This window comes from Pecten maximus, chromosome 12, assembly GCF_902652985.1.
Source record: "Pecten maximus chromosome 12, xPecMax1.1, whole genome shotgun sequence".
Taxonomy (NCBI): Eukaryota; Metazoa; Mollusca; class Bivalvia; order Pectinida; family Pectinidae; genus Pecten; species Pecten maximus.
In genome coordinates this window covers 24,472,280-24,486,772 of record NC_047026.1, presented here as the reverse complement: position 1 = coordinate 24,486,772, position 14,493 = coordinate 24,472,280, and the positions used below count along the sequence as shown (strand labels likewise).

Here is a 14,493-nt window from a genome sequence, read left to right as displayed (position 1 = left end):
AGATGGATGATTGGGATGACCATTTACCCTATGTTATGATGGCTTATAGGTCCAGCAGGAATAGCAGTACAGAGTGTACCCCTAATTTAGTCATGCTAGGGCGGGAAACATCGTGTCCCTTAGATATGATGGTTGGCTTACCCCCAGGGTCTCGAGGGATATGTACAGTTCAGTATGTATACTGGGTACAGGAAACAATGAGGTCTGCTCATAAGTTTGTGTTTGAGAAACTGGGTGAAGCCGCTAGGCGACAGAAATTCTACTATGATAGGGATGTAAAAGAGAGGGAATTCTCGGTAGACAGTTTTGTCTGGAGATGGTACCCCCCAGCTATCAGTAACAAATTAGGGCAGGGATGGACAGGACCTTACCAAGTGGTTAGGAGGTTATCAGATGTTAACTATGAAATAAAGAAAAGTCCTCAGGGCAAATCCTATAGTCGTCCATGCAGATCATCTTAAACAATATCAGGGTATTCATACTCCAGATCCATGGGTGGGGTTAGACTCTGATATCAGTGACAGTTCCTCAGAGATGTGCTCTGATGGGGAATCCCAGCCACCAGCTATAGACAACAGTCCAGGGGAGATAACTCCACGGTTCACCAGGACGGGTAGAAGAATAGTACCCCCACAAAAATTCAGTCCTTAAAAAGAAGGGAAATAAATTAGGTGTCAGAATTGTTTTAGTTTTAACACCCACCTTCTGGTGAAAGCATTTTACAATGCTGGCCATATAGGTTTAAAATAGAAATTAGAAAAAAAAAGCATCATGGTCATGCTGACTCTGAATTTTTGGATGTTTTAGAACAACAGTGATGTCAGAACATTTAGACCTTGACGTAGAAGATGAGGATTTGGCGATACTAGATGGGGACCTGGAGGACCGACCAGTCTGGAACCCTGATGGGATGGTTTGTCCTGTAGCAGCCTGTGGGGACAGGATGTACCCCCGGTATAATCTACTGGCCAGGCACTGGGCATTGACCCATTTAGAGTTCACGGATAAGTTCCAGTGTCCTCTATGTTCATTCAAAAACACCAGAAGAAACCAAATACGGAGACACCTGGTCGGGAAACATAGGAAAACCCAGGCGGAGGCCATGACGATATTCGGGTACCATCAGCCTGGCACTACCCAGATGAATGTAAGATTCATCAGTCCAGGAGGACAGAGGATGCCCCGGCGTGGTGTCACCCCAAAGGCACAGGAACTCCGGATGGAGGCCCAGTCTATAAGGGAGCAGGTAGCCCCGGAGAGCACCGTTGCACTCCTTGGCCGGGAGAACACTGTCGCGGGACCAGGAGGTCACCCCTGATGGAGTTTTACGGGACAGTGCGCGGTGGTACCGCAAGGTGGACGCGGGATCGCTCTACATCCCCGTGGATGAAGATTTCTCTAGCTTTCCAGAGGATGTTGAGTGAACAGTTATTTTTCATTTACTTTTTTTTTTGTGATAAATATATCATATACATGTATGTGACATTTGGATAGGTTTTCTTGGGGGGGTGGACGAAAATTTCTACATGTATTGTATATACTCATTGTTATATATCATCATATGGTTTTTCTTGTTTATTTTTGTGTATGATGTGTAGCTGTAAGACAGGAAGTGCTGTCCACTGTTTTCAGTGGAGATTTATGTATATTTCTGGTATGGAATGGAGGTATATCGGAATTGATTTTTATTTTCATGTGTTGTTACTTTAGCGTAAGCAGCCTAATACTTAAGTATTTGGGGCTGATCACAGTTCACCTGCTGTGTATAACATCACATGTAAGGTAGATTTCAGGGTCTTATATAGAAGACAAGGTCCGAGGGATTATTCCATTATCAGAAAGTATGCATGCAGGTCTTTGGATCTGGGATATTTTAAAGCATTTATGTCTTATGGGCTATATATCTGGTTATGCATGTTGTCATGGTACAGCTGTATGCTATATGTGGGTTGATGAATTGGTATTTAGTTATGTTTTTTGTACAAGATGGTTAAAATGTCATTTTTTTATACTTAAACATCTTGTTGCTGTTGTCTTGGTACAACTGCGGTCATAATTGTCAACTTTGAATTGTTTTTTATGGAAAAGGCCTTGTTTTTTCCCAAAACCATGGACGCATGGTTTATCATGTTTATTGGGCAACGCTGTTATGATGGTTGATATAGTGTTACAAAACCATTGGATTGTTGATTATACCAAATGAGGGCATTTGTCTTTTTTAAGGGAGGGCGAATGTAAAAGATTTGGGTTTTGAACACTTACTTGTTGTATATAGTACCATATTTACATCCTGTAAATCAGAGTGCGTGTTGTTGTGATCATCGGTCCATATTGTTTATACGGGGTATTCCCGTTGGGGAATCCCTTCCGGTTGTATTGTCGACGTTTCTGATTGGCTAATGTTCGGGGTATGTGTTTATTTATAATCACCTTACCTGTACATTACTCTACGCTCAGGTATCGGTCTATCTATAGTCTTGGGACAAACTGCACGTGTATTTCGAGGCATACAATTAAATTTAGCTATATAGCTGGGAATTTTAGTATTATACGACAGTCTGGCAGAGGCTTACATGTAGCTGGCCGGCTCGTCTTTCTCCTTCACAGAGTCAGGTATGCAGTAGATTTCGGACTTAAACCTCTAAATTATCCCGGGTTGGGTGGTATTTTTCTCTCAATAATAGGCATGATATAGTCAGTAATTCCGTTGTTATTTCGGGTGGTCTTTTCCCGTTGTAGGCATGTTATAGTCGTTGTATTTTTGGGTACGTTTATCCCCAGGGAGGGACAGGGGTGGATATTTTTCATACGAGATATGGACCGGACGCACAGTTAGGTTACGTGAGCATTGTGTATATATTCAGTTATCATGTTTCATCACTTCTAATCTTCATATAATAAAATGTTGAACTTTATAAACTGTGTTGTCATTCCATTGATCTGTAGCCAGCTGTAAATTTCGAGACAGAACCACAGAGTTGACGAACTTGAAAATCACTATACGAGGATACACTGGTCTCAGGAGTCGGAACTAATACAGTAGTGCCGTAACTCCTCAGAACTTTTACTTGCATTTTTTCGAATCTTGTGGAAGACCTCTTGGCCAATCAAAGCAGAGGGATTTTCGCAGTCATAAAATGACATATCTGTGGATAGAATGTGATGTTTGTTGTTAACTGACGTAGTCACCAACTCCTAAATGTACGAAGATGTCCCGCTTGATTTATTCTCTCTGTTGACGGGGCTGAAACTCTTAAATTAGTTAAGCTATGTTTCCTGTAGAGAAAATACAATCATATTTGTTCAATCTTATTAAAATCTAGATGGTCATTCTCACTACGTTACAAAATAATTAGATTGATATTTAATGATTGCGTATCTCCGACTTAAGTAAGTAGACGAATGTTATGTCGTTTGAGCGTCCGCTTGTGCGTGATAATAAAAACGAGGTCTGCCTGTGAGTCCGCATGTGGGTGAGAATATAACGGGGTCATTAGTACGCGTGTGGTTGAGAATATAACGGGGTTATTAGTACGCGTGTGGTTGAGAATATAACGGGGTTATTAGTACGCGTGTGGTTGAGAATATAACGGGGTCATTAGTACGCGTGTGGTTGAGAATATAACGGGGAATTATTAGTACGCGTGTGAGTGAGAATATAACGGGGTTATTAGCACGCGTGTGGGTGAGAATATAACGGGGTTATTAGCACGCGTGTGGGTGAGAATATAACGGGGTTATTAGTACGCGTGTAGGTGAGAATAAAACAGGGTCATTAGTACGCGTGTTGGTGAGAATATAACGGGGTTATTAGTACGCGTGCGGGTGAGAATATAACTATCATACGAGACGCCCGAAAAAAAGTATAAATATATAGTAGACGCAAAACGGGTTTCGAGAGATGCAAATTGATCAAAATGATCATGATAAAATGTTATGGTCGACACCAGTTTCTGTTTTGCGATATGAAGATAGATGTGTTCGATATATCATTTTGTCATCATCGACAATGCCTGGATTTGGCATAAATAGACATTGAGGAAGCAGAAGAACATTACTCCTCCGATATATATGGTCCTATTTTACAAAGTACGTGTCTAAGGGGTATCCGTGTGAACAGATATGTTGCATTCTTCTGATCAAATCTGAGTTTCGTTTACAAATCGATAATGTTATATAACACTCCATATTATCGATAGCGAACGTGCGATACATTTAAATGACAGAAACTTGATATTAAGAAATATATCCCATTTACCAATGCTCGGATTATCCATCCGCCTTCCGAAAAATAGAAAAAGGATAACACGTGACTGTTTCGTAAGAGGAGCGTCGACCAGCGTTAGGAAATTATAAATCTCCTGATATTTTTAGCACATTCAGCATGACTGCCATCTGGTTTCAAGTATGAAATCTTAAAATTTCGCTATGAGTGCTCACGAGTGTTACCTAATGCAATGAATACGGGCAGGTTTGCTCTGTCTACAACTCCAAACCTCTACGATTGGAGACTTTCCAGAACTCTTGATTTGGAGACTTGAGACGGGATACATGTATATGTAACATATACTATAGGCAACGGTAAAGCAGGTTCGACCATCCTTTAGCTAGTCTCTGTATTATGACCACACACAAAGCAGCACCTAGAATGTAACTCTTCCGTTTAAATCGTTTGAAATATTAAGTAATCGTGATAAAGTATAGAAAGTGTAAATATGTATGTAACTGAAGACATATAAGAATATACATTGTATCTTAAGGGATGAAAAATATAACGATGAAAATATTATTATTTTTAACTTTACTTTCTAATGTTTCTGTAATATTGTTTGCATATCTGTGTACAATGTATAATGGGATGTCAAAATACATTGCACACATGGGACGCTTGTTTTACAAGGGAGTGTTTATGTCGTTCGTATTTAATGTTAGAAACGAATCGATCAATACCTCTACAAAGATAACATGATATATCAGGACGAGACAAACATGTCACATCACCAGTACCTTTACGCTAAATTAGCTGTCAAGTCGTCCGTTCTATAATACCCTTTGGTATTATTACTAATCTAATAGTGGACCTTTATACCTCGTCACTGGCCAGATTCCAGTAATACGGTTTTTTGTGTGACAAATCCCACCTAATACAGTTGATTTGGAATACACAAGGTAATTCCAGGAACAGATCACGATCAGATTCGGAGTTTCCAGTTTGCCTACTCGTACGTGCGGGTGATATTCCCGTAGGAAGTGGCATTTATATTAGCCGGTATGATAGAATCTTTGAGAACGGCGTTACGATGGCAGCATGTCATGCCATGTAAAGGAAGGGCATATTGAGGCTGGGCAAGGAGAGGGTACTGTTTGCTCTGAATACGTTTGCTGTGTCTATTGCGAGCAGTGATGCATTACATGCTGTTTTACGGTTGGTATTTTCTCCACGAATATGACGCACCCCTCTACGAACGAACGCCGCTGTAGCATTTGGTTTGGTTTAATTTGCTTAACGTCCTATCAACAGCCAAGGTCATCCAACGACTGCCTCCCGTGGGTGCGATATGCATGCGTGTGGTAAGTGCGTATGTGTGTTTTCGGAGGCCGCGTTATGTTTTTGTTAAGTCTCCTTGTAATAGGCCAGAACCATTGCCGATTTATAGTGCTACCTATACAAACACGTAAAACGGGCTCGGCGATATTAGATTTCAAAAGCAATAAACTATGGTTAACTGTTCATTCGAACTCGCGCAGGAGCGGGGGAAAAGAATATGCCCGTTGTTCCCCACTGCATATCGTAAGAGGCGACTTTTTGTAGGGGACATTGAAGAGACCAACATATGTTCTGTGCCGTAATTGCAACACTTGGGATCTTAAATCCTTTCTTTATGTTCTCACCAATCCTATCTTCCTTTGCTTTGTTTTCCAACTACATGTGTGTCCTTGAAACCCATCCTCATACCGTGTTGTTGCAAGGACGGTAAGTCGCCCCTGATATTGAGAACTAAGGTGGACAACGAAACCAGGCATTAAGAAAATCAGCAACCACGTCTGAGTTCACATCGTATAAAGCAATATGATATTTTCCAACGGGATAATGAGTTCAACCTTAAAACTCCCTCTTGACCTTTAGCCTGTCCGTAAAAAGTTGTGAATACTGGGATATTGCTTTTAGGAAATCGAACTTGTTTGAAGTGCCGATTAATTGACTAATTTTTTGAAAATTTTGATGATGTTTGTCATTTTCTTCAGAATGTACAGCGCTTTTCGTTGTCGTACAAATACCTTCACGCTCTTATATTATCTTTTGGGGTCGTCGGGTACTCTAGGACAATAGAGCAAGTTCCAGTGTGCATGCTTCAATATTGAAACTCTTCGGTGTTTTATGTATCAAAATCGGCATATAGAAACGAACAAAGGTTGAAAGACGAATGCAATTGATCGTTATTGATTCAATTAATTGTTTACAGATGATTTCCAAAGACATGAGGTATAGTTAAAAATTTTCGGTTGTATATGCAAGTTTGTATATTCAACTGTGGTAAAACCACCGTCCTCGTGGCCATGACAGCCGATCAAAGCTGCCATCACGAGTACACTGACAAAGGTCTTATGCGCAACATGCCGTTTTTCGTAAAATTACATTCAGATATCATATTAATTGAGGTTGTTTTACCATACCTGATCACTTGAAATGTAAGAAAACAAACAAAAACACTAAATAACACAGAATGAAGCCTTTGTGTCAGGCAGCGCCGACATAACGCGGGACATGTAAACAATGTGACGTCATCGGAATGTACAAGTTGCAACAAAGTACAACAATGTATATTTTACATGAATACACTAAATAGCAACAGAATGAGACATTTTAACCCACATGTGTAATCTTTTCAAAGACGTCACTCTATAAATACTAAAAGTAGAAACCAATCAATATTACATTTCTTCTCCTACGAGGGCAAAACATTATTTTTTAAAAGTACAATATGTCTGCGCCCACGAGGGCGTGAAGTTTCTTTGATAAACATATAGTCGGTAAAAGATCTTACCGATGTTTAGTGATTTAAACGAGTATAACCTAGTCTGGCAATGTCTTAGGGATGTAAGGAACAGACCAGGTGTGCGTAGCATGTGATTTTATGCGTCAATAAGCTCAACAACGTATCAAAATTGAACAAAGGCTTGGTGTTCACATAGAAAGATATTCCTGATAACTAGCTTTTCCATCACCTAGGCCTGTTTAAATCGATATGAACACATCGCTGTCAGATGAAAGGGTATAAGTAAAATTCGACTGGAATGGTTTAAACCCATTGCTATTAGATTTCTGAAAAAAAATCTCGAGATCACTCGCCGCCAATGATGTTGATTTGCAGTCTATGTAGAGTGTCTAGTACATTCCATCTGGTTGACTGTAACTCCGATAGGGATATAATTCTATCAAGATTTGGAGCTATTGAAATACATGTCATTGAATTCAACAATCAAGAAAACATCACGATACTCTCTTGATAATCTGACCGTCTATATTCTTTATGTATGCGTTTTCCTCAGCAAATGGGCAAGTTGAAGAGATGAGCCTGATGCAAGCTGATAAAAGTTTATCATAGATCCTAGGCAGAGCTACTTATCCTAATCTGATTAAGTGTGCTCAGATTCGTCTGATGCGGCACATGGCCAAAAGATTTGTGTGATGACCAGTGGTATCATGATTGGTCAATGCTGTTCGCACAATGATCAATTTGCTTCTGTATTCAGCCATTATTAATACCCTTGATTAATACTGGTGCTATTAACATTCCTGTTTTGCAAGCTATTCTGACTTGAATCTATGTAATACGGAAACATAGTGAAAACTTTTATTTCTTGTGTGCGTTTTCATACATAAACAGTTTATACCGATATTTCTCACGAGTTGCGAGTGAATGCATGATCGATGGGATATATAAAATAGTTATAATTTCTAAATTCCTGTCTGCTAAACGATTAAATCATATGAAAAAATCCTCATAGGGAAATGCACAATATCAACAGTATTCATTATTTAAAGCTACGGGGATTTCATATTTGGGATATTATCTTTTCTCTTCTTTCTTATAAACTTTCTTCTTCCTAACGTCTCCCTTTGACACTGCCTCACTTTTGACCTTTAGTTGAGCGTTCGCCCCTGTGAGGAAGGCTTTGGGTTCTGTCCCCTGGCCGAGACATACCAGAGTCTTAAAAAATGGTAGTTGCTGCTCTGACTTAGCGGTTAGCATATTAGGAGTGGGACGACTGGGTCGCCCGTTGTCAGTATAATGTTACCTTGTGGGGTGTCCTGCTGGGTGTCTTCGGCAGTATGCTTCAGTGAGGTAGCACTATAAATCGGCAAAAGTTCCGGCCTATCACAAGGAGATTTAACACGAACATACCGCAGCCTCCAAAAACACACATACGCACTCACCACATGTATGTATGTCGCACGCACGGGAGACCGTCCTTAAATGAACTTAGCTGTTAATAGGACGTTAAAAAAAATAAACCAAACCAAATCATATGAACTTTCCAGCGTATCAAGACTCCAGCTATCAAAATAACACACACATATATATAGTCTCTCTCTATTTTTTGTTCATTTAAGTCTATTCATGTAAATGTACTCTTTGTTCTTATGTCTCATTAGTTTCATTAATTTGGGTTATTAATGTTTAATTGCCTCTTGAGTTCCCTCATTTGACAATGAATACACATGTTGATGGTTGGTAGTATTGGTAATTAGGATTGACAGTATTTTATGTTAACAGTATCTTTACGGATAATTGCTATATAATCATCGTTTGTTTCATAAATTTGACAATAAAATATTGTACAAAATACATTAACAACCAGATATTAAACGAGGTGGTATCCAGAACAAAACACTTAAAGTAAAATATAAACAATGAAAACTATGTAAACCCCCGATTACGTGAAAGGATAATATGACCAAACATTCTCTAGGATAGGATGGATTTTGTTTACGTTATAACACTCGACATGTTCACCAAGGTTAACAAAAACTGTGACATCCCGACAGCAAAAGCCAAGCAACCCCTATGACAATAAAAAAGAGCATCGACATTCAAGTCACAAAAGGAAACATACTTTCCTAATGAACACCCGAAACCCACCACATAAGACTTGATCAGCCTGAGTTAACCTGACACCACGGTTTTGTTCTCATCCTTGTACACATATTTCCCGCAAACGGGATATCCAGAAGATGCTGATTAATGTCGAATCAACTGATAAAAACAAAGTGGAAGAGAATATGTCTTTACAAATCGAAAATATGATTAAAAACAAATCAAAATTAATTTGCTGACTACATATAATTCTAATTATCTGCCAATGCTGGCTTGAAATGAAGTGCGTAAAGTAGATATTGGGCAAGAGACTGAACTGAACATCAGCGAGACAAGCGGATCAAGAATTGTGTAGAAAACCGAAATCAGCAATTGGTCCTACAATTTTATCCTCATCCTATTTTTGCATGATTAGCCTGATTGATGTGTTACCATGGAATCTTAAATGATAATTTCATTTCGACGAGATTATTTCATACACTTATGTTTATCCCATAGCCAATATTTGTTTCTCAAACATTTTCAAATGAACACATTTTGTTTGGCTGGTAACATATATCGAAAAAGGAATTTATACCGCACATTCCGCGTTTTTGTTTGTTTCCGTTTTCATCATTTTTCAATAGTGTGCAATGTATATGAACCTCGGTCACATGTGGACATTTCTTTTTTAACATTTAATAGCATTTGGCGTTTTGTTTTTATTGAGATAGCAGGTAGTTTCGGTAGAAACGAATGATAGCTACCTATCATTACATATATTGATAGAAAATATTTCCTGAATCGATGCTATTTTCCGTTAAATTGTACCACCGTTTAATATAATTGATAGCTGTCTGAAGCATTTCCATTCAAAACGCTGTTTCCGTTCATGTGCTGTGCCTCTTTGTACATTCTATTTTAACCTTGCTATATCTAGAATTAATCTTGTGACAGTAGCTGAAAACAATTTCCAGACATGGACCTTCATATTCCATCAGATTAGGTGAAGCTATCGTGATTTGATAAGAACGCACAGTAATGTCGTCAATGGAATGGACAATTTCCTGTCATTTTACTGTACGCGTGGAAATGGTATCATCAGGGTTGCATCCGCTCACGTTTTACGAACAGGAATCGCCGTGGGCAAATTAAATGCATTACAATTCCCATGTGAAGAAAATGTGTATCCAAATTCAATTTAAATCTTAATAAGAAACAATTTCCAAAGTAAAATATTACAATAAAATGTTTTCGGTAATAGACGGTTTCCATCAGACGTTCTTTTTGTCGACATGGAATTGTAGCTATCTATTAAGATGCCAATTTATTTGTACAATCGCGATCAGTTTGAATATTTATTCCTTAATATGCCGGAACTTTTAGCTTCTACAATTTTACATCATTGTGTAGCTTAATTTGATTGATGTTATATGTATTGATGGTTATGTGTGTTTTCAAATGTGATTGTTTGGTTTAATGTGGTTAAGTATCATTTAACGTTCTATCAATAGCTATGAGAATAAAGTGACGGCCTCCCCTGTACGCGAGATGTGTGCATGTGCTGCGTGTGTGTATGTGGGAGGCTGCAGTATGTCCGTGTTCGTGGTGCTACCTCACTGAAGCATACCGCCGAAGACATCCAGTATTCCCCACTCGGTCACATTGAGGTTATTCGTGTTTTTATATATCATGTAACAATACAAATAGTAATACTCACCGCATAATTTACTTTTCTACCATGTCTTTAATATCGCAAGACATGTGTCATAACACTATTTTGATGTAACAAATAAGTTATGACGTCACAATGGATATGTGACAAAAATAGTAATCACAACTGTTTACAAGCAAATATCACATTTTTAACTTGAATTTGGTAATGCATACCAATATAGAACCAAACAAGAAATACATCACAATAAAATTCACATCAAAATACGTCACCATACCATAGGATTTGGTTTGGTTTGGTTTATTTTGATTAACGTCCTATTAACAGCCAAGGTCATTTAAGGACGACCTCCCGTGCGTGCGACATGCATGCGTGTGGTGAGTGCGTATGCGTGTTTTGGGAGGCTGCGGTATGTTCGTGTTAAGTCTCCTTTTGATAGGCCGGAACGTTTGCCGATTTATAGTGCTACCTCACTGAAGCATACTGCCGAAGACACCCAGCAGGGACACCCCACCCACCCGGTCACATTATACTGACAACGGGCGAACCAGTCGTCCCACTACTTGTATACCGAGCGCTAAGCAGGAGCAGTAACTACCATTTTCAAAGACTGGTATAGGAAGCTGATATTTATTCTCCGTATGGTATAGTGTTGTATTCTATTTTTATTTTGCTTTTCTTAATCAGTTTGATCATTTTGGACAATGAATATCGTAAGCTTAAACAGGGTCATGGTAATGAAATTGCATCTTGTGATATTTTCCTACTGAGACCCGTCTGTGTGATTTCTGAAAACGAATGGTCCTGCTGTATACCAGTGCATGCTTATCGTTAACAATTAAAAGTTAGGACCTTGAATAATCGGGGCTTTCATCCGTGTCTCCAATTGTGCAGACTTTGAAGAAACCCAGGTAACACATGCTCCTCATTTAGGACCTTTTTATCTTATTTTCTTTCTGTTCAATCTATCCTCATAATACCATGGCTGTTGCGAGGACGTTGAACCCAAGAGCAAACCAAATGGCTAATTTGCGAATCATGTAACATTCGCGAATTGTGTTAATTGTGTTATCGTTATCTTTTTAATGCCACCGGATAAGAATGCTAAATTGCGTTGATTGCGTTCATAGCAGCATCGATACTTTTTCCTGGAAATTAGCTGGCGCAGGTAGGTAGCCAAGCAACCATGTAAAATTCTCTCCGGAATGAATACGCCCATCGAGCAAGGCTACAAACGTGATTTAATATCGGCCGTAGAAGCGCGCCATACAGTGTTTGTAACGGTTTCCGTGGATGAGGAACATCGAAAAAGGGCTCCGAAATTTTACAACATTCGACTAAGGTAAGTGATACTAAGTAATTGACTTACCTTTTGTGTTTCAATAAGGGGTTCCTCTCAGTTCTAGCTTCATGGTTATAAAAAAACATGTGCTGAGGAAAGGGACACACTTGAAGGAGTGTCCTCACACTAAAATGTGAGATCTTGTCAAACAATTATAAGTAAATTGCATAGAGATAATCAATGGTTATTTTACTCCCTTCTTTAATCGCCATACCTACCTACCCAATATTAAATGCTTGGCTTCTGTCCTTTAGATATTCAGATGTGTTATAAGGGTAATCAATGATTGCCATATGAGTCCATGAACAGGCCGTGTACATGTTGAACATATGTTCTCTTCTGGAAAATTACATACAAAAAACTAACGTTAAGTGGATAACACAATCCATGTGTCTCTTAACTGTTGACAAGGTCTTGATATCACATTTTCAACCCCAATGACGCAACATATTTATCAATCTTGTATGTACTTTGTCTACGCTATCAGTAGCTCGACATCCTTAGACATATACCGTCCTATGGTATACAAAGTAATAATACTGTTTATTTCGTTGATATATTAAAACACTTTATTCATATACAGTACGAATGGATGCATTTAAGTAGATGACATTAATATTAATATTAGGTAGGATATATATCCTGTCATTATTGTCAGGAGTAGCAAGCATATTGTTTAATCTTTGCTTATAACCCGTCCCAGTACCATCATTTAGCAACTGTGCACTTGGCAATCAAGCCTTGTCGTGAAAAAACTAGCCACTAACCGCTTTACTTTGACGGTTTTTGCATGTCAAATCTTTTGACGGGCCTCTTCAAGAAATCTGACACAAAGAGAATATAAAAGTGAACAAAATTATCGGCAAACTTTGTCTTACCATGACAAGGAACATGTTCGTATAGTTACAAAATTCAAACAAAATCAACACTGGTACACGATGTAGTCAGGTCAAGGTATTCAATAGAGGACATGCCTCATTATAAGGAAACACTTAAAAGTCGCCTGTCGGCGTTGGTGACGGCGGTGTAGTCGTCGTCCGCACAGTGGTTTCCGTGCGATAACTCAAGTTCCCTCAGACTCAAACTTCATAAGATCTTCTTTACTAGAGTTGATTGCTTTTGATTGCTTTTCATGTCCGGAGGTCGAAGGTCAAGGTAAATTTGACTAAAATAGAAAATTGGTTTCATGCCATAACTCAAGTTCCCGTTGGCCGATCAAACTCAAACTTCATACAGATCCTCTTTACTAAAAGTGATTGTTTTGTATTGCTTTCCATGTCCGGAGATCGAACATCAGGGTAAATGTTACTTGAATAGAAAATTTGTGTCTTGCGGTATCTCAAGTGCCCTTAAGCCGATTAACTTTCAAGTAGATATTCTTTATAAAATATGCTTGCATGGCATTGCTTTTCAGGTCCAAAGATACAAGATCAAGGTAACTGCTACTAAAATAGAAAATTTGTTTCATTAGATAACTCAAGTTCCCTTAAAGCGATCAAATTGAAACTTCATACATATCTTCCTTACAAATGTGTTCTCTAGGGATAGTTTTGCAAGCCCGACGGTCGAAGGTTAATACCATCGTTACTAAAAATAGAAACTTAGTTTCCTTGTGATAACTCAAGTTCATTTGGTCCCATGAAACTCCTATTTTATGAAATTGTCCTTTCCACAAGTGCATGTATAGGAAAGTGATGTTTACTGGACTTAAGGTCAAAGGTGAAGTTCACTGATACTATAAATATAAAATCTGTTACTGAAAACAGAAAATATGCTTCCTTTGGACCCAGGAAACTAGAATTTCATGCAGTTTTTCCTTGCCACAAGTACTTGTATACGATTGTTCTTTTTACTGGCGTATATAGATAGAAAATATGTTTCATGCGATAACTCAAGTTCAATTAGGCCGATCAAACTCAATCTTCATGTAAATCTTCCTTTTCTAAAGTGCTTGCTTGGGATTACCTTTCAGGCCCGACGGTGGGTCGAGTTCCCTCTTACTAGGAAAAAGACAATTTGTTTCCTTGTTACAAATCATGCTCCTTTTGGGTCAATAACTTCGTACTGTTTTTCCTGACCACAAGGTAGCAGCGTACAGTAAAAATGTCCAATTCTGAAAAATATGGCATATGTTTTAGATATGTAAACATTGCCAGTTAACCCTACATATTACCTCTAATAACGTATATATATTTGTAATCTGTACAACATTTGCAATTTTAATACAGCTCTGAAGGATAAATAAACTTATATTTTGCGTGAATTTTAGAGGTGTGAATACCATGGTAACAGCTTAAAAAATGAAAGAAATTGCGAAATATCGATATTTTACCCAAAATGACACAATTCTCTACACATTTTTTTTTTCTGAAACCTATTTGAAATTAATCCTATCT

General features: G+C 38.4%; 1 protein-coding gene across 1 annotated transcript in view; it reads right to left on the bottom strand.

Moving 5' to 3' along the window:
* Nucleotides 1–3,018: 3,018 nt before the first annotated feature.
* The window catches only part of LOC117338946 (putative ferric-chelate reductase 1), a 29,066-nt gene continuing 17,591 nt past the window's right edge, over nt 3,019–14,493 (bottom strand). Inside the window, exon 11 of the mRNA XM_033900311.1 lies at nt 3,019–3,146. Coding sequence (XP_033756202.1) covers nt 3,019–3,146 — 128 coding nt within the window. The remainder of the gene's footprint in view (nt 3,147–14,493) is intronic.